At 43.4% G+C, this 21,186-nt stretch overlaps 1 protein-coding gene across 1 annotated transcript in view; it reads right to left on the reverse strand.

Moving 5' to 3' along the window:
* The window catches only part of NT5DC3 (5'-nucleotidase domain containing 3), a 71,012-nt gene that overhangs the window by 14,706 nt on the left and 35,120 nt on the right, over positions 1 to 21,186 (reverse strand). Inside the window, exons 5-12 of the mRNA XM_061417117.1 lie at positions 16,522 to 16,612; positions 15,422 to 15,556; positions 13,195 to 13,255; positions 12,349 to 12,451; positions 12,106 to 12,207; positions 9,368 to 9,449; positions 8,128 to 8,214; positions 2,931 to 3,071 (exon numbers count right to left, since the gene is read on the reverse strand). Coding sequence (XP_061273101.1) covers positions 2,931 to 3,071; positions 8,128 to 8,214; positions 9,368 to 9,449; positions 12,106 to 12,207; positions 12,349 to 12,451; positions 13,195 to 13,255; positions 15,422 to 15,556; positions 16,522 to 16,612 — 802 coding nt within the window. The remainder of the gene's footprint in view (positions 1 to 2,930; positions 3,072 to 8,127; positions 8,215 to 9,367; positions 9,450 to 12,105; positions 12,208 to 12,348; positions 12,452 to 13,194; positions 13,256 to 15,421; positions 15,557 to 16,521; positions 16,613 to 21,186) is intronic.

Raw genomic sequence — 21,186 nt, forward strand, 5'->3', positions numbered from 1 at the left:
GATCCTCCTACAAGGCCAAACTTTGTAAGACAGCAATCTTAGGAGTCTGATACCTACTTTAAAATACTTCAAACACTGGGTTTACTTAGCTATAATTCACCTTTAAGTGATACCATGCACTCAAGGATGGGGACCTGGCACGGGAAAAGACTAACCAGAAGCCCACACCAGAAGCTGATCCTACAGACACCTCAGCCACCTTCAGCCCCTCTCGTTCATTAGCTCACTCAGCCATTTATGGCTACAATCTATGAAAATATACTGTACAGGCTAGCCCACTCCTGCATGGGCAGAATTATTGCCATCTAGCCAGAAGGCTGATAACCTGTACCAATGGAGATCAAATCCAGCCCACTGCCCACCTTTCTATCATCCCAATGAGCTCAAGAATGGATTTTCCTTTTGAAGTTGTTGAAAAAAATTCAAAAGAAAAATAACTTCATGATGTGTAAAAATGATATGAAATTAAAATTTTAGTGTCCCCCAATAAAATGTCAGGGATACAGCTACAACTGGTTGCTCACATATTGTCCAAGGCTGCTTTCACGCTACCAGCATGGAGCTGAGACCGTACAACCTGCACGACCTCACACAATGGCTAGCTAGCTTGTTGCAGAAGTCTGTCCAACCCGGGCTAAATATGGCTCTAACATGGTTACCTAAAAGACTTAATACCAGCACATCATCCACCAGCATGATCACCATGAACAGTACCACTCAGGAGGGCACTTCAAGGCTAATGAACAAAAATTCTTCTTTATAGCTACTTCCTTAAATCCAAAAATTAAATACTTCCAGTTAATTCATCAGACCCAGCTCCAGGTAACACTTTTGGCTTCCAAAATGAAAAAGGAAAAAAAAAAAAAACACACCCAAGTTCAAGGACCAATTTCTCTTCTCAGAAAATAGTGTCCAGATAATGTGCTATGTGCCCATTATCAGAAAAAGAGGAGCTATAGAAACGTCTGACACAGAATCACTGGAATAATGTATAGTTTTCTATGTGAACGCAGGGATCGGGGGAGAGGAGAAAGGGAACAGGAAGCACAGTGAGAAATGCTGCTCATTCGGGTAATTTTTTTAATCATCAATCACCTTCCTCTACGTCCTAGAGAATCCACCCAGACAGAAAGCTGGAAAAGGAAACCAAAGCTAAACCATCTACCTGCAGGCTGCATCTGTATATCTGACCAGCTGCCCGCATCACAGAGAGACCGCACCTAAGGGGAGGGCTCTAGCTATACACGAAAGCTCTAAACCGCCAAGTAAAACAGCACTTCCGTGCACTGCCCCAAAGCAGGGACTCGGGCACCACACAGCCCAGGTTCAAGTCCTTGCTCTGTTGTTTTATGACCTTGGACATGTTACCTAACCTCTCAGACACCCAGTTTCCTCATTCTAAAGTGGAAAATTGTACACAGGACAGCTGGGACGAGTGAGGAGTAATGTTGCAGAGCAAGCGCTCAGCACAATGCCTGGCATCTAGAGAGTAACTATTATTACGTGTGACCTATGCACAGACTTGAAGCTGCATTAACCCAGAATCCATGCCTTTTATTTTTAGACAAACACCTCACAGACAAGCACAGGGAGGGAAACAGAACCAGTCCTCATCAGAGGCGAGCCAAAGAGCAACACAGCCAAGACGAGCTGGAAGCAAGGCCCGGGGGACGTGCGGGGCCCCATGCCCTGGAAGGTGTGTGCCCTGGAGTGAGGGCCTGGCACTCCCTGCATCCCTGCCTGAGCTCGCTGCCAGCTGGGCCAAGCAAGGCAGTTCCCTGCCCATTTCCAAAGCAGGCTGGCAGGCTGTGGGCACCAGGCCATGGCCAGAGGCTGCAGGTGTGTTAGCCAACAAAGCAGGCATCCATGCCCCTTATCCTAAGAGTCAGCATTCACGCTGAGACGCTGAGGGCCAGGCCAGCTAAATCAGGTGAGAAAACAAGGTGTCTCATGAGACTTGGCGGGGCGGGGTGGGGGGAGATGGGGGGAGGCAGGCAGTCACAGCTGCAACAGAGGGCATAGTCCATGGGCCAGGAAATTACCAAAATGACTTTCCTCACTATCTGCCTAAAACTGGCTATGTAACTCACAGAAAGAAAAAAAAAAAAAAACCACCACTGAACTCCAGTGAGCCAGCAAACTGATTCAAAGTCAGATGGAAGCTGCAGGCAGAGATCTCGATTCTTGCTCTGAGACTCTTCCCAGCAAGCCATGGTGTCCGGCCTGAAGTGTTCATTCCCTTTCACAGATGGGGAAACTGAGGCCCAGAAAGGAGAAGTCCCACAGCAGGCAAAAGGCAGCAGGAGGACTGGACCCAAACACTAGGCAGAGGTTCTCGAATCCCACTACCCACAGAATATCTCCCAGTGGGGCTTGGGTGGAGAAGTAAGGACTCTGGAATTCCCCACATGGGCCCCACAAAACTTTCTCCAGATGGCTTTGGCAGTCATTTTTAAAATTCTCTTTAGGGAAAGTGGCAAGATTCTTTCAGGGGCAAAATCACCCCAGTGGTTATTCTGCAGGATAGCTTCTGCCTCATACTTTAGGACCTCAATTGAACAGAAAAATATCTGAAATAACTCTGATCAGTGGACTAACCTCAGGCTTAAAGAAAAAGTAGGGGAGGATTTCCCTGGCGGCCCAGTGGTTAAGAATCCACCTGCCACTGCAGGGGACACAGGTTCAATCCCTGGTCCAGGAAAATCCCACATGCTGAGGAGGAACTAGGCCCATGTGCCACAGTTATACTGAGCCTGTGCATTCTAGAGCCTGTGCTCCACAACAAGAAAAGCCACCGCAATGAGAAGCCTGTGCACCACAACGAGAGAAATTCCGCACGTAGCAATGAAGACGGAGCAGAGCCAAAAACAAATAATTCTTTTAAAAAAAAAGAAAGAAAGAAAAAGTAGAAGAGAAAAAGAATTCCAAACCTGCATCTGCTCCAATAACCCGGTCAGGGTCTGTAGCCAGGCCACAGTTTGAATGTACTGCTCCGTGTTCATGGTTTTGAGCTCGGATCTTAATTCGGGGATAATCGCACCCGTTCGCCAGCCATGCTTCAGGGTCAAGTCCTGATTGCAAAGATCACAAAAAGTCAACAGTCATCACAACAGAATTGAAACCATTTCATTACCTTTCCCAGACACAACAGGCATTCACTGAATTAATTTTAATTGTAATGGTTGGTCATTAACCAAGCTGAACTCAATGAATTACACTTAATTAAAGCCAATTTTGCCCCAGGCTTTGGCCATTCCCCACCCCCCTCCAAAGAAAGTTTCTGTTCCAGAAATAATTGCTTGAGTCACAGCCCCCACAGAAACATAGGATCTTGAATCGTTAACCACGGTCTCTAAAACAACAATTAGGTCAGGGGCAGAAGGAGGGTAAATTGAAATGCTTCTGAAGGTTTTTATTCAATCCACCCACAGAAGGCTGGGGAACATCCATGGCATGCCAAGCCTCCTGGGTTATGAAAAATTTCAGACTTGGAATGATCATTCAGGACCAACCAACATACATGATCGTATCTTCATTCCAAATATTGTACTCCTGTGATATGACAATAAGCCAGAATATCTGATATAAGTTCAGTTCAGTTCAAGTAGCTCAGTCGTGTCCAACTCTTCGCAACCTCATGAATTGCAGCACGCCAGGCCTCCCTGTCCATCACCAACTCCCAAAGTCCACCCAAACTCCTGTCCATCGAGTCGGTGATGCCATCCAGCCATCTCATCCTCTGGCGTCCCCTTCTCCTCCTGCCCCCAATCCCTCCCAGCATCAGAGTCTTTTCCAATGAGTCAACTCTTCGCATGAGGTGGCCAAAGTACTGGAGTTTCAGCTTTAGCATAAGTCCTTCCAAAGAACACCCAGGACTGATCTCCTTTAGAATGGACTGGTTGGATCTCCTTGCAGTCCAAGGGACTCTCAAGAGTCTTCTCCAACACCACAGTTCAAAAGCATCAATTCTTCGGCACTCAGCCTTCTTCACAGTCCAACTGTCACATCCATACATGACTACTGGAAAAACCATAGCCTTGACTAGACAGACCTTTGTTGGCAAAGTAATGTCTCTGCTTTTTAATATGCTGTCTAGGTTGGTCATAACTTTCCTTCCAAGGAGTAAGCGTCTTTTAATTTCATGGCTGCAATCACCATCTGCAGTGATTTTGGAGCCCAAAAAAATAAAGTCAGCCACTGTTTCCATTGTTTCCCCATCTATTTCCCATGAAGTGATGGGACTGGATACCATGATCTTCGTTTTCTGAATGTTGAGCTTTAAGCCAACTTTTTCACTCTCTTCTTTCACTTCCATCAAGAGGCTCTTTAGTTCCTCTTCACTTTCTGCCATAAGGGTGGTGTCATCTGCATATCTGAGGTTATTGATATTTCTCCTGGCAATCTTGATTCCAGCTTGTGCTTCTTCCAGCCCAGAGTTTCTCATGATGTACTCTGCATAGAAGTTAAATAAGCAGGGTGACAATATACAGCCTTGATGTACTCCTTTTCCTATTTGGAACCAGTCTGTTATTCCATGTCCAGTTCTAACTGTTGCTTCCTGACCTGCATACAGGTTTCTCAAGAGGCAGGTCAGGTGGTCTGGTATTCCCATCTCTTTCATATAAGTTATGTCCTGGCAAATTTAAGATATACAATCACCATACTGAATGGCTGTTCATTTGCTCATTTGACAAACATTTATTAAATACTACTGTTTGCCAGGCCCTGTGCTAGAAACTGAGAATAAAATAGTGAACAAAAATAACAAACCTCTGCTCTCATGGGAAATACGGACCAAAAAAAAATAAGCAAGCCAATACACAATGGCAGGTGGTAAGAAACACAATGGACAAAAATCAAGCAAAATAAGGAGTTACCATTTTATAGAGAGTAAGAAGGCCAGGCTAACAAAGGGACATTCAAGCAGTAAAAGTACGTAAATGTATGGGAAGAGAAAAATTCTGGCTGGAAAAAGGTCAAGTGCAAAGACCCCAGGGCAGGAACATGCTGGGAGCAGGGTGTGCTAAGAAACAGCAAGGCAAGCAACCTAGGGCAGAGAAGGAGAGAGGGCAGAGGCAGGAGGTGCCTTCAGAGAGGGAGGAGAGGTTGGGGAGACAGAGCTTGAGCACAGCAACTGCAGGAAGCCAGGCGTTTACTCTAAGGGAGAAAGGGATACTTCTAAGGAGGGCGCTTTTAAGGACAGAAGTGGTATATAGTTTACTATTTTGAAAATTCACTCTGGTTACTCCCCTAAAGCTAGAATCCCTGCTCTACAAGTCCTAAGGATGCCTATCTTCTTCCATGGTTGAATTTCTTTAAATCTTTCAATAATTCTCTTTCTCCTAAAATATATGAAACCCTACATACAGCACAGTTTTCTAAATATTCCCAGTGGTGGCAAACTTTTCAAGATGGATCTTATTTCTGACAATAGGTAAAAAGTCAACTGGAACACTCCTAAGACTAAAGTACATGACAATGAATTAATGATAATGAAATTAATTTTCTCCAGTGCCTCAAGCTGGCTCTCAAATATATCCCAAAGGGGGCATCTAAATTTATTTTGAGAAACTGCAGCAACATTGGAAGCATCTACATTCTCAAGGGATTCCTTTGAAGGGTAATATTCATTGCCCACATAATCTCTGACACATTAATCAATTCTGGTCTGATCACTCCAGGATGGATCCAAATATATGCTGTCTATAAGACAATTTATTTTAGATCTAAGAACACACAGAGTTGAAAGTGAAAAGACTAAAAAAGACATTCCACACAAATAGTAACCAAAACAAAAGTGGCTATCCTAGTATCAGGCAAAACAGACTTTGGGTCAAAAATAGTTACAAGACACAAAGAATGACATTACATCATGATAAAAGGATCAATTCACCAAAAATATATAATAATTAAAAGCACATATGAACCAAACATCAGAGGTCCAAAATATATGACGCGAACATTAACAGAACTGAAGGGAACAGGAGGCAGCTTTACAATAATAATAGGAAACATCAGTAGCCCACTTTCTATAATGGATAAAAATAGGAGACAGAAGAACAAGAAATACAGGACCTGAACACCACCACAGATCAATTAGAACACTCCATCCAACAAAAGTAGAATACAATATTTTTCTCAAACGCACATGGAGCATTCTCCAGCAGCAGCTGTATTTTAGGCCACAAAACAAGTCTTGATTAATTTTAGAAGACTGAAATCATATGAAGTATCTTTTCTTATCACTAAGAATGAAACTAGACATCAATAGCAAAAGGAGAAACTGAAAAATTCAGAAATATGTGGAAATTAAAAGACACACTCTTCAACAACCAATAGGTCAAAAGAGAAATCACACGGAAAATTAGAAAACTTGGGACAAGTTAAAATGCAAACACAACATACCCAAGTTTATGGGATACAAAAAAAGCAAGACTAAAATGAAAATTAACACCTCTAGCCATTTAGATTGAAAAACAAAGATCTCAAAACAACAACTTAACTTTAAACCTAAAAGAACTAGAAAAAGAACAAACTAAACTGAAAGCTAGCAGCACAAAAAGAAATGGTAAAGATCGGAGCAGAAATAAATAAAATAAAGAATATAAAAAAACAGAGAAAAATCAATAAAACTAAGAATTGGTTTTTCAAAAAAAAAATTCAACAAAATTGAAAAACCATCAAGTTTGATAAGAAAACAAGAAGACTCAAATTACTAAAATCAGAAATGTAAGTGCTGACATTACCACCAATTCTACAGATTAAAAAAAAAGATTATAAAAGAGGACTGTAAACTACTGTATGCCAACAACTTGAATAATCTAGATGAAATGGACAAATTCCTAGAAACACACAACCTACCAAGACTGAATCATGAAGAATTGGTAAATCTGAACAGACCTCTTACTAGGAAGAAGACTGAATCAGGAATCAAAAACCTTCCAACAGTGAAAAGTCCAGAACTGGATGGCTTCACTATTAAACATAAAAGGATGAACACCAATCCTTCTCAAACTCTTCCAAAAACTGAGGAAGACGAACAACTCATTCCATGAGGCCAGCAACACTGTGACATCAAGTTTTAGCGTGGAAAGCTGAGAACAACACTGATGGCTGGGCCCCAACCCCAGAGCTTCTTTATAACTCGGTCGGTCTGGGGTGAGGCCAAGAATGTGCAGTTTGAGCAAGTTCCCAGGTGATGCCAATGTCACGGGGACAACACTGGACAAACAACTGCAGTGTGAAGCTTCGCACGGCACTAGGACCTGTCTCTGTGCGGGGGACCTCACGGGGCCAAGCACCCACATGCCTCCAGGGTCACAGTTATCTCCTCAAGGCCCACAGACCACACAGTAAGAGCTATGTCTTGTGACGCCATGGCACTTGGTCGGACATCCTGGGAGTGCCAGCATCCTGACAGGAGCACTTTAGGTTTCTACTTTACTAAGCACTTTTGTATACAGTCACGTATTTCACTCTTCGTATAAATGAATTTTATTTATATATAAATATATATATATATATATATTCATTCCACAAGGAACCAAGGGTGGTAATAAGTGTGACTCACTCACTCCTGTGCCAATTATAAATTAGTGCCAATTATAAATTAAGTCATAATTCAAGTCCTGAGACACTCCAGTCATTCCAAAGGGCATGAAAGCCTCATTTTCACCTACTAGCCATTTCCTAGAAATAGCTATTGTACTTTTTACATTTTGTACTCTTTCAAAATGACTATCAGGCAAAAGAAACCCAGACTGATGTTTACAAGCTTTTACAGACCATTTGTATGTTTCTGATGCTTAATAAAGAAAGGAAAAGGAAAAAACACTGTCATTTATTTCTGACCTTTTTAAATGGAAAGACTTTTTTCTGAGTAAAGATTTTTTTCTGATAACCTGAGTAAATTGTTAATTTCCATCATTTTCCCAAAATTCCTCTACTTCATGACTCTGATTCATTTGGTTTGGTAAAATATGAGAAATTAAAGAAAAAGCAGCAAGAAATGTGGCCCAGTCCTCATTTTTATGAAAGCATGAAAATAGTCTTAAATAATAAATAAACTCCTCAATAAGTGGGCCTAACACTGTACCCAACAAAGAAATAGGAAATAAGATTTCTCACCGCCAGGTCACTATATATGTGGTCACCAAAATACAACACTTTGGAGCCCCTCCATCCAGTAAGCTTCAAAAATTCATATAAATTGCCCTGCAATAACAGAAAAATACAGGTGTTATATTGCATTATATGACAGATAAAAGGCCTGTACACCCCATGGCCCAAGATATCTACTTTTTTTTTTAAACTTAAAATATTTTTGCTTTTACAGTTTAAGTATCGAAATATTAAGATAAAAAACATTTATGTGAAATCTTTGAGCCCTTTCTTCTAAGTCAAATGCACTTTTCAGGAGGGATTCATATTGTATACCTTCTTAAGGATCTTTTTTTTACATTTAACATTCTGTAATTTATTGACCATGTCAACAAGTATTCGCCTGCCATGTAATTTCAGCAGCTGAGACCTACCCATGATTCGTTTCATCAATTATCTGATATTAGACATTTACCTTCCTACCTATTTTGTAAGTAACATCATGATAAACATTCTTTAGCAAAGCTTTAGCTACCTCTTAATAGTTTTCTTCAGCTAGCTACATCTTAATCATTTTCTTCCCCTAGCTTCCTAGATGGGGAATGGCTGTATCCAAGCTAATCTTTCAGGCCTAGAAAATATACTTAGTGCCAAATCCATCAGTCTGTTACATATACAACAGGTATAAGCCAGTTGGACAGTATATAATACAAGGAATGTACTACACAGTTCAAAAAAAACTATATCATGCTCTTCTGTAATTTTATGTTATAAATATTATACAAATATAAAATGTTTAAAGGATAAAATTTAAAAAACTAATTTCAGTAACACAAAAATGGACAGCAATTCAATCATTTACTCAACATGGGAGAGCTTTACGTGAAACCATAATATATCAAAACTGTACCTGAAACACAGTTCATCAGGAAATAATTACTAATTGGGGCAAGACGCCATGTGATTAAACACTTCTTAAAGAGAAACTTCCATTTTACTACTGGCATTCTAAATTTTATATCCTACAGAAAAAATGCTTAAAAATATATTTTTTAAAAGCTGCTCAATTCTGAGTTAATTCACACAGAGCACATTGAAAATACATTGACTTAAGCTTAAATTCTGCCACCAAGTTACAAACAGTCGATTCAAGCAGAGCCCCCAGGACTGTGCCTGACTACGTGAGCCTCAGTGAATGCCAGCTGTGACATCCTTATAACTGATCACAAAGCACAGCGACTAAGAGGACAGACGGGTCACGAGATACCTGCTTGTAAATCTGGCCTTTCTGCAGCTTGTAGATCTTATCCCAGAGTAAGACACCTTTCTCATTCACCTTTCGGAAAGGTCTAACAACAGAAACAGGAAACGTTACCATGTGTGGTGGCAGTGCAGGCTGTGTGCTGGATGAAAGACTCCACGGTTACTCCCCGGAGAGAGAAAAGAGCCCCACAACCCAAACCAAACCCCACCACCACGTTCCCCAGCCTCGTGTAAAACATCCCGTGCTGCAGACCACGGGACCCAGAAAGGGCTAGTGAAAAACTAACGCCAGAGTCAGATGAATCTGGAAAACACTGTGCCCTAGACATGTCCCTCTTTAAAAGTTACTGGTGGTTCTGAAAAGCCCTCCTACAAAGAAACTTTCTTTAACCCAGATTTTCCAACCTTATTCAACCATGCAGACAACATTTTACCAAAAATAAAGCTTATAGAAATACTGCTTATTACATTCATCCAGCTTTGCATTTGAAATGCAGCCAGTCTAGATACAAGACACATCAGAGAATCGGGCATATTATTTTATGATGGAAAATAGGAAAAACAGAACAAAGGCCTCATTCCTCAACCTGGGTGTGCTACTCCAAAAAAAACACAAGGTTTATTTGTCCTTTTTCTTTATTTAGGTAATACTTATTTGAACTGCTTTTCTGGTGAGAAAAATATAAACTCACTACAAAAAACATCTGGAAAATGTAGACAAATACAATAAAGAAAAAGAAAATCATCCATAATTCCAGTACCCAGGTAGAAACACATGAGTTCAGTCCATATCTTTTGGTCTTTATGTATCTTTCTCTTTTTTATGAATATAAAATGAGGATCATTTCTGGATACTGCTATGTATCTTCTCTTCTCCAAGGCTGTGAGCAATTTCCCATGTGATTCATACATCATTTTTTACAGTCAGGAGATATGTTCACTGCCTTTTAAAAAAAAAAACCTCATTTTTAATGACTGCATACTATCCTCTCATATGGATGTTCCTTCACCTTCATCATCATAAATAACAGAAGGATGAATACAGGGAGAGGATTTTTAATCCAGACATCTAGAGTGAGAGTGAGTGAGCCGTGCTGGGTTCCTCCAGGGAAAATCTAATAATCTAAGACATCATCCTGCCACTGTGCATAAACATGACACAGGAGGGAGGTCCATGGTGAAAGGGGAGATGAGGTCCTTCCCCTGACCACCTCCCTGAGATCCAAAAAGAAAAGGCCAGAGAGCATTTTATCAGTGACCAAGCAGCCAGGCAGTGATTACAGCTACAGGCACATCTACATCTAACTCTAAAACGTACAGATTGAACATTCTCTTAAATTCTCAGTCTCTGCACATGGTTCCTGGTTTTGCCTTTTCTTCCAGGAGTCACTGTGACACTCAGGAAACTGGAATTTAGCATCACAAGAGGAATTTAATCCACTCAACACTGACTACAGGACACCGAATTATCAAGCTTTAAATCACCTAGCATAGGAACTTCCCTGGCAGTCCAGTGGTTGAGATTTTTGCCTTCCGATGAAGAGGGTACAGGTTCGAGCCCTGCTCAGGAAACTAAGTTCCCACGTGCCTTGCAGCCAAAAACCAAAACATAAAACAGAAGCAATACAAATTCAAAAAAGATCTTCAAAATGGTCCACATCAAAAAGATCTTGAAAACAGAAAAAAGAAAAAAGACACATCCCAACATGGATATAGTGTTACTGTTAAAAAATAAATCACCTAGCAGAGCAGGGAAGACTGCATGGTTACCTATTGCAGGACAGAGAAATGTAGGTAAAAGTGTTTCAAATGTGGGCCATTACTACAAAAATATGAATCATTCTTATAATCCCAGTGCAGTACCTCGCAATGCCACTGACATTTGGGGACGATGACTTCCCTGGTGGCTCAGATGGTGGAGAATCTGCCTGCAATGTGGGAGACCTATGTTTGTTTCTGACTTGGAAGATCCCTAGGCGAAGGGGATGGCTACGCACTCCAGTATTCTTGCCTGGAAAACTCCATGGACAGAGGATCGTGGCAGACTGAGCTACAGTCCATGCGTCACAAAGAGCTGGACACAACTGAGCGACTAATACACTCTTGGTGAACAGGTCAGTCCAGGATGTTAAAAAGACATTTTAGAACACTTGACCCTATCCTCACCCCACCCACCACTAAATGCTAAGAGTGCAACCCAAACTCCCATGCCTCTATTTCCCAAAGCTACCATGGCAGAAAGTCTTTATCTAAGTCTGGGTAGAGATTTACTCCATTTGATGCAAAACCTGTGTTGCAGAGAAGTTTTGCAAAATCTAAGGACACTTGGTGCACCATTTAGAGTTCTATTTAAGGAGCTACTCACCAGGTGGTTTGTTGTTGCTATTTTGTTACACTTCACAATGCATCCAGAGAGAGAGATCTAATTTACTATGTGATGTTAAGTTTGGATTCTAACTGCTGTCCATCATTTTCTTAAAGACTGACTCATAGGACTGACTAGCCTGAGTTAAATCGAGAACTGTTTCAATAATAAGCTATCTGCTATGTACATACTCATCCTACCTTTATTCCAATTACTTGTTAGGAGGTTTGTTAAGTATCAAAAGCTATAATGTCAGATGCTTGTGACTTTCCAATTGTATTTCACCAAGACACATTATCACAATATCACCAAGACACAGTTCAGTATTCAGAGCATCAGATGAATAAAATCTGGTCTCTAAAAAGACAGACACTTACCGCCGCTTATCGTTAAAGAAGTTGGGCTTCTCAGCCTGAACAATGACCACATCAAACAGGTCCCTCCAGTCTTTTCCAACAATATACCTCATCCCTTTGTCCCTAGAACAACATGGCAGCCAGGTTAGCCTAACATTGAAGGGATTAACTATTCTTGCGATTTTTTCTTTCAAATTTTCCACTATTTAAATACACAGAACATCGGAAGTGAGCCAGAAACTAGGCAGGAAACACAGAACTTACACAAAGCTACTGGGGCTGTTGGTGATAAGAAACATCTTCTTGCCATGATCAGCCAGCTTGGCCAACACCGCACGGGTCTGCTCAGCGTAGCAGATGTACTTTTCTAAAGAGCAAGAGGAAAATGCACACAGGGTTTCAGGGTGAAGTCAGCCAATCTGCAAGCACTTCCTAAGGGGGGCAGATGGATCCAGCACCGTCTGGGGCCTTCAAGAAGCCTGGTTCAAGTCGGTATACTGGTGCCCAGTGAATCAGTAACCAAGACCTTGCCTCTTCAGTCTAAGTGGGAAAAACTTAAGTGGCTGTCGCTGCCTGCTCCTCTAGAGTCAGGATTATGTCAACTTCTGAGACAAAGGGGAGGGAGACATGTGAGGTGCAAGGAGGCAAGGTCCCTGCACTGCACGCAGAAGAGGTACTGCGGGGGCTTCCCTGGTGGTCCAGTGGTTAGGAATCTGCCGGCCAACGCAGGAGACACAGGTTCGATCCCTGGTCTGGGAGCTAAAATCCCCCATGCCACAGAGCAATTCAGCCCATGTGCTACAACTACTGAGCCTGTGCTCTAGAGCCCGTGAGCCACACTGAATCTTGTGTGCTTTACAGCCCTTGCTCCACAACAAGAAGACACTGCAATGAGAAGCCGTCGAACCCCAACCAGAGTAGCCTCCACTCGCCACAGCTAGAGAAAGACTGAACACAGCAATGAAGACCCAGCATAGCCAAAAATAAATTTTTTTCTTTTTTAAAGAAGAGCTACAGACCCTGCTCAGCACCTGGAGTGATATGCCTACAAAATTATACAACAAAAGGAAATGCTGATCTTTTGTTATGTACATAACATCTGGTACATACCAATATCTGCTTCAATTGCTCTGTACATGATTCCTTTGGTGTGCACATCCCGAATTGAATCCTGTCAAAAGATAGGTTTTTAATCGGTCTGAGTATAACTGGGATAGTCTGAGCGAGAGGACAAGTGAAAGGTCATGTAGGATAATGTCTGTCTGCAGAGCCTGGCAACCAAGGCACTAAATGAAATCTACATTCTGGTCCATTTATCATGGACAGGAAGAAACTTAAGTTTCCATGGTGATAGCAGCAGGTTCCAGTGCAATTTTCAAAAGAGTCACTTGGAGGAGGCAATTTATGTGAACAATTCTGAATGAAGTCCCACAGGATAAACAGTCATTTATATGCCGAATGAGGACCAGGTAATTTCAGGTCACCCGACAAAGGGAAGGACTGCTGCTTTCCTCTTTGCACCCTTCTCTGGACCCCAACAACAGATTCTGTGCCCTAAAGAAAGAGACAGAGACCAATCGGATAGGATCCTCCTCTCTTCAGTGCTACCAAAAGGCAAGGAGCTCGGAACGCAGGCAGAGCTTTGATCCAGCAGGCAGACACAAGGAAGAGCCTGGCAGAGCGGCAGCCTGATGCCTGGCACGTGTCAAAGCACAGCCCTGCTCTCATGGGGGCTCTGAGCAGGTCTACTACATAGGTGGGCATTCCTGAAAGCACATCGAAACTTTCTGGAGCCTGTAGCAGAGGACTGGGCTGCAGGAAAAACTGGGCCATAAGAAATCCCATGGAGAGAGGAGTCTGGCGGGCTACAACTCATGAGGTTGCAAAAGAGTCAGACATGACTTAGTGACTAAACAACAACCACAAAACCTTGGAAAACTGATAGGTGCTTACTGTCAGGAACAAGCACCTCCTGATTGTAAACTCAACCTCAATTACCTTCTGGCAGAGGCCTGTTTCAACGGCACGTCGGCAGAAGGCAGTGGTTAAGAGCAAGCCAAAGTGCAGCTTCCTGGCCTGAAATCCAGGCTCTGCTACTTACTAACTGGATGTCCTTGGGCAACTTACTCAGCCTTTCTGTGCCTCAATTTCTCTATCTGTAAAATGAAGGCGATGATATCTCACGGCATTCTTGTAAGGATTTGATTAATTAATAGGCATATAGTATTCAGAAAAATAGTGCCTGGAACACAGTACCTGAACACAGAACATAGTGCCTGAATACATACATGTAGAGGTAGTTAACACTTCATAGTAAAAACTGAACTTTGTAGTAAACAACTTTCCTCATGAATGCTAAGCGTTACATAACTCCAGTAATTCTTAAAACTTCTTAAAGATAAAGTATCTGTGTGAGCCTAAACAGAGAATGGAAATTAAATATTTAAATTTAGTTAAAACAATACCAAACTGGTATTGAGAAACTGTAATTCACCCTGTATTTTCTAAAACCCATGATTTGAGGCAGTCAATATTTAAATCTACCCATGAACACATAATAAAAACACTGTAGTATGTATATACAGATCTTCTAAAAGTCTGCCTGCTCAGTCACTCAGTCACGTCCGACTCTTTGGGACCCCATGGACTGTAGCCCGCACGTCTGTCCATGGCATTTTCCAGGCAAGAATACCGGAGCAGGTTGCCATTTCATTCTCCAGGGGATTGTCCTGACCCAGGGATTTAACCCGCAAATCTTGAGCCTCCTGTGTTGGCAGGTGGATTTTTTATCACTCCGCCACCTGGGAAGCCCCTTTTAAAAATACAGATATTTAAATTTTATATACATAAAGATGCTTAGAAATATGCATTAAAAATATATATTAAATAAGCAATATATAAACACATTTTTAAGTACTAAAAAAAGCTCAGACAGCTTAAAGAATGCATCTATAAACACAGGTAAATGTGAACATAAATTAAAATACATAAATACAAAATTATTTAAATGATGTGGGTATGTATATGCACACAGAAATCTAGGTAACAAGGACCCTCTTCTTTTAACAAACAATTTGACTCATTTCTAATTCTCCTAACCCCTTTCTTAGGATTTCCAAGGTTAAATGGCAAATAAAAGAGATTCGAGACGAAGGACGATCTCAAACACCCAGCCGACAATGGAAGCCAGAGGATTTCCAAGGTTAAATAGCAAATAAAAGAGATTCAAGAGGAAGGACGATCTCAAACACCCAGCCGACAATGGAAGCCAGAGATTCTATTACTTCTGAGGAGCTGGAAGAGGTGCAGCATGGTGACCCCCCCATGTCCACACAACCTTGACGTCTTTGTACAGGTGCACAGGTTCATAGTCGATGTTGTTCTTCAGAAAGTACTCGTTCACACAGGACAGCAGGGTCATCTCGGGCAGGGAGAAGATGTCCATGAACTGCTTCATGGTGTTTCCGGAACTCTGCAGACAGGGAGGGAGGCTTTAGCAAGGGAGCCAACACCACAGCAGACTTTACATCCACCCGGGGGATCCTGGTCATCAACATCTGGCTCCCTCCCCACAAGGAAAGAAAAACTCTAATAAAAAAGTAAAAAAGTTCACCCTGTTTCTTGTCCTTCATGGCAGAGCTGATGTCTCACTCTAAGTGCAAATGGGCTTTCCAAGGAAATGCCCTGACTTCCCCTCAAAAGTCTAGCCAGCCTTCCCTTTCTGTTCTCCTTTGGGTTCCATCCAATTTTCAGCTCACACTCTTTCATCATACACAGAGGAAAGGCAGTAAATTGATTTTTGCCCATGTGAATGACACAAAAAGCCACTAACTCTCCTGAATTTGAGCACCACCACTCCCACCCCGTCAAAAGCCCACATGGGAGCTTGGAAAAGAGCCTTTCCCTGAACACTTGCGATTTATAAGACTAAGTTTACCAGGTGGCTAGGCATCTTCCTTGCATTTTGGTAACACAAATAAGAGACTGCATCTAACAGGACAAGAAGCAAAAATTCTAAGGCAAAGAGGACCACAGAAGTTAGAAAGGCAGAGGCCTCCCTTAGGCACAGAGCAGTGTGCTGCCTGCTCTTAATCTCAGGGGAGGCAGCAGCTGCTACAGTGACGACCCCAGTGACTCCTCCAGAGAGTGGGGACACGCCTGGGGAGGTGGTGGCAAATGGGGGAGGGCTACAAGGAAGGTGCAAAGAGCCTTCAGCAGGTAGGGAGGAAGGGCCGAGAAAGGAGAACCATGAAAGAACCCAGGAGCGACTCGAACATACTCACCTATCTCAAATCGAGGGTCTCTCAAAACACAACCTCAATTGCCTTCTTGAGTCCTTGTGAGCAAAGAGTCTAGTAGTTTAAGATCCTAAAGCTACCAGGCCACATTTTGTAAAGGAAAAAGATAGGTTACTTTAAATAAATAATTTCTCATTACCTTCCCATAAAAGTCGCTCATCTGTTCCAAAGGCACGTGGGAACCCTCGTACATTTCAATGACCTCCTCATCGGGGACCACACTGAGGCCTCTGGGAAAATCACAGGCAGGGCAGTTAGCATCAATTAGAGACAGACAGCAGCGATATTCAGACCTCCAGTGACTGCTGAAATTTTTCAACTGAGGTGCAAGACGCTGTTGTCACAAGGAAGCAGGAGGTGGTGCCACTGGTAATTGCTACAAATAACAGGCATGATTCTGCTACTATTACTACTACTATCGTTCTGCTGGAAATGAGAGCAGGAAAGACAGTAGCTGACACCACATGGTACCCACTGAATGCCAGAAGTGAATTCCACACAGGCATTCACTTCATTCTCAGCAGTCTTAGGAGTGAGGCACTATTATTCTTCCCAATTTCCAGCAGAAGCCACCAAAGCACAGAAAGGTCACAGATCCTGCTCCAGGTCACCAAAGTAGAAAGTGCTGGGTCAGGACTGGCTCCTGGGCTCTGCAACCACCACATCACACTGCCTCCGTTAACAAGGCACACGGTCTCCTAATGACTTGCTTCGGGTGGGTTTTTTTTTTAATGTTTTAACTACGTTAGGGGGAGAGGCTGGTCTGTCCCCATCACTCTCCTGCCCTCCAACGCTCTACCCTAAGAAGATCAGTGCTGACGCAGAAAGAGTCAGGCAGCAGGCTCAGGCGGACTAACCCCCACGGTCAGGATGCCGGACACGGAATGATCTACAGCACGGGATGCTCTAGCATGGAATGATCCCAAATGCTGTATCACAGTGAGGGCCAGGTTCCCCATCTGTAAAAAGCAGAGGTAACATGCACCACTGGCCTGCTTCTGGGGGCTGCACCAGAATCTGTAAATGAATCCAGCTCATCTGAACAGAGGGAACAAACACTATGGCGTGAGTGGCCCAGATTCTACCCCTGCCTCTGGCGCCTGTGCTGCGAGCAGGTGCTTTCACCCGCAACTTAATGGTCTCAGAAGTCCTCCCCTGGAATCGCCTCTAGAGCACTGGGAAGGGAAACGTCTGTTCCCCGCCCCCTTCTCTAAGGAGAAGGCACCAGAGAAACAGACACCAGTGGTGAGGAAACCACAGAATGAATGATGGCAATACCAGGCCGTGCTACAGTCGGTGTAAAAATAACTCAGCTCAAATTTCAGTTACTCATACAGCTTATCACACAAAATCACTGGTCAATATTAAAGTACATATAAAACATAATTTATATTCGACATGTAACTTTAATGAAAACATCATCTCGGCCTCTTTCCTCCATTCTCCACTCTTGTCTTACTTTTTAAAATATCCAAGGAGATTCACTGATGTTTTGCGTCCGATCTTGATTAACTTGAAACAACTACTGGCCTTTGAAAACAAAAAAGCACTGTGCTTCCCTTCCATCTTTGCTCCAGAAATCAGATAAGACACCGGGACCACACCAGCTTCTTCTAGACAGTGACCCTGGAAAACCACTCTGGCTAAAGCAGCAGCAGTAAGCAGTAAACACCCTGAAGGATCTAACACCTAGAAAGAGACTCAACACAGTAAAAAGGAACTCTGCTGGGTGAATTACCTTTCCTCCCCGACACGAGGACACTTCCAGTCCTTCAGCAGCCACTGCCACCTCCAGGACACATGTCCAGGCATGTGGCCACAAAAACCACAGCTTTAAGGTCCACATAACCAAGTATCAGCTCAAAAGATGCACTGAACTCAGTGGGCCACACTCAGCTGAATTCTGCTGTAGGCAGTACCCACAACACACAGACCTGCTGGAGCCAGGCTCAGATGGACAGTCAACTGCACCTGCATGTGGCCTAAACCAGAGCTGAAGTCACAATGAAAACTACTTTACACACCCCATGTGTTTCTGAGAAATACAGGGTAGGAGCACAGATCTGAACGAGTCTGCCCTGGGTTCAAATCTCAGCTCCCTCAACTGCTGAGGGATTACCTGGACGAGGAACAAGTAATTTAACCTCTTTGGGTCTTAGTGTCATTTTTTAAATGAGCAGCAAAACCAGTATCCAATTCCTGGTGCTGCTGAGAAGATTAAATGAGTTGCTATAAAGAGAACGGCACCCAGTGCATGAGAAGCGCCATCCAGGTTCCGCACTATGGCTACGGTGGGAACAACCCTAGCTTTTCACCAGATTCCTAGAGACTTAAAATGTGGGTGCTAAACAGGCCTGTGGTGGGAAGTCAGTCTCCCCCTCGGCCCAGCAGTGCTCACGTGCACAGCCCACATGCAACCTGAAAGCCACCCAGTGGAGGGGGATGCAAGGGCACGGGGCTCAGAGGGGAGCGAGGCTGAGGTGTGAGCGCTCTTCCCCTCCTTCTGCTCACTCATTATCCCTTCAGGGGGCGAGAGGAGGAAAGGGACATTTTCCCAGGTGCCGCTGGGAAAGAACTTGCCTGCCAATGCAGGAGCTGTAAGAGACACAGGCTCGATTCCTGAGTCAGGAAGATCCCCTGGAGGAGGAAATGGCAACCTACTCCAGTACCCTTGCCTGGAGAATCCCATGGACAGAGGAGTCCGGTAGGCTACAGTGCACAGGGTCGCAAAGGGTCAGACATCACTGAAGCAACTTAGCGCACATGATGTTCCAAGCCTGCTCTAGTCCAAACAACCAGCCGCCCTGAGGTGGGTGTTGGAATCATGCCCATTTTAGAGAGCAGCAGGGGTAGGGTTCACACTCAGGAAGTGTGACTCCAGAGCCACACTCGCACCCCTGCTGCCTCAGCCGCCACACCCCCTTCTCAGCACTGAGGCCCCAGCGATCTTCCCAGGACCTCAACCTGAGCACTCCTTCCCCTTTAAATGCCTCAGTGGCCCCTCCTACCTAGTCCAATCCATACCTCTAACATAATAGACAATTTATCTGGAGAAGAAAGAACAAGGTAATTAGGAGCCACAGGATGGTGTGGCCCAGAAGAGAGGAAAGAAAGACCATGTCAAGCTGAGAGGGTGAGGAGAAGCCTTGCCACCTGTCAGCCATGCAGAAGGATGAGTGAGATTTCAAGAAGCAGAAAGGAAGGAAAACCGCATCCTGGAAGAATGCCAGCCTGCACAGATGCAGAGCAGTGAAAAGGAGAACTCAGAGGAAAGGTATTTATCTGCTATTTGCACAAATCTGGCATCCACTCCCTCTGAGACTGGCTGAAACTGTTAGAAAGAATAACTCCCTTTCTCTGCTTGACCTGGAGCTGAGAGTGGAAGCCTGGTACTGCCAGGGTTCACCACGTGGAGGTGCCTGCTGTGAGCAAACCCAGACAGGAGGAGTGTCAAGAGACAGAAAGAGCACTGACAACAACCATTTGGGCCTCTGGAGCCAGCTACACCTGCAACCAGATCTGTCCCTGGACTACACCATTAGTGAGTCCAGACTGGGTTTTTGTTTATGCCAGCTTGAGTTGTGTCTCAGTCACTTGCAACCAAGAGTTTTAACCAATCAAGGAAGTGAAGGAGCTGTGTATGGAAGAGGAGAAAGCTAAGGGTTTGTTTAGAGAAGGTTGATGGAATATTTAAGAGATCTGGGCTCTATTTCTTAGACAATGGGGAGCCATCCAGGATTCAGAAGAGACAAGGGGGTTATTGAAGGCAATGCTTTAGGTAAATCAGTCTAGCAAAACGTCCAGTCTGTGGGCTGCGCTGCAAAAAACCACAGGAGCCCAGGAGAGAAGGGGTAAGTGTCTGAGTCCAAAAGCAGATGGCAGACAGATTCGAAAGATCCGCTGAAGACTACCAGGTAACCCTCAGACATTCAGAAACGCTGCACATGGCCCAAGAGCACAGTCAGGAGCCAGACTGTCTGGGTCTGAATTCTACTTCCGTGTGGCCTTGGGCAAGTTACTGATTAACATCTCTGGGACCAATAGCAGTACCTACCTTATAAGATTATTTTGAGGATCAAATGAGTTAACTCAAAACCCTTACGGCAGTATCTGTTGCTCTGCAAAACTCAACATTGTTGAGTTGCTATTTATTATTTGCATCATCACCACCACCTCTTCTCCCTCTTGAAACACCATTAAAATGACAGTAAAAGATAAATTGCTCAAAAGGTCAAAGGAAATGAGAGCAAAGACATCAGCACATAAGACATTTCAACATGTTTTTGGAAAACAGTTGGTAAAAGGAGGCCCCTGACTCAACAACATTGAGAACAGAGCCTGCAATGGGACCCCAAAGAGAGGAACTCATGAACCACCACAGATCCCCAGAAAGACTCAGCCATAAGAGGCACCAGGAAGCTACTGTAGGATGTGCTCTAGCAAAATGAGGGAGTAAAGTTAGAAAGAGGAAGAGATGAGAGCCAGGGAACAGAAAAAGTAGCAAACTGAAGTCCCTGGATGAGCAATCAGAGCAGATCAGAGTAGGAGGCAGTAGTCAAAAAAAAAAAAAAGTAACTGAGAGATTATGTAAAACATTTGAGTTGTGGGGAAATAAATGCCTGCTTGATATCTGTGAAGGAACATTTAGGGAAAAAACTAGATAGCTACATAGGAAACTAAGCAAATAAAAACTGAGGTTATTATTAAACCTAGGAAAAACCAAATGCTGCACAAGAAAGAAAACAGTGCACTACTTGCTTAAGAATGAACACGACCTGTGGAATCATAATGCAAACAAGATGGT

The sequence above is a fragment of the Bos javanicus genome, chromosome 5 (assembly GCF_032452875.1).
Source record: "Bos javanicus breed banteng chromosome 5, ARS-OSU_banteng_1.0, whole genome shotgun sequence".
NCBI lineage: Eukaryota > Metazoa > Chordata > Mammalia > Artiodactyla > Bovidae > Bos > Bos javanicus.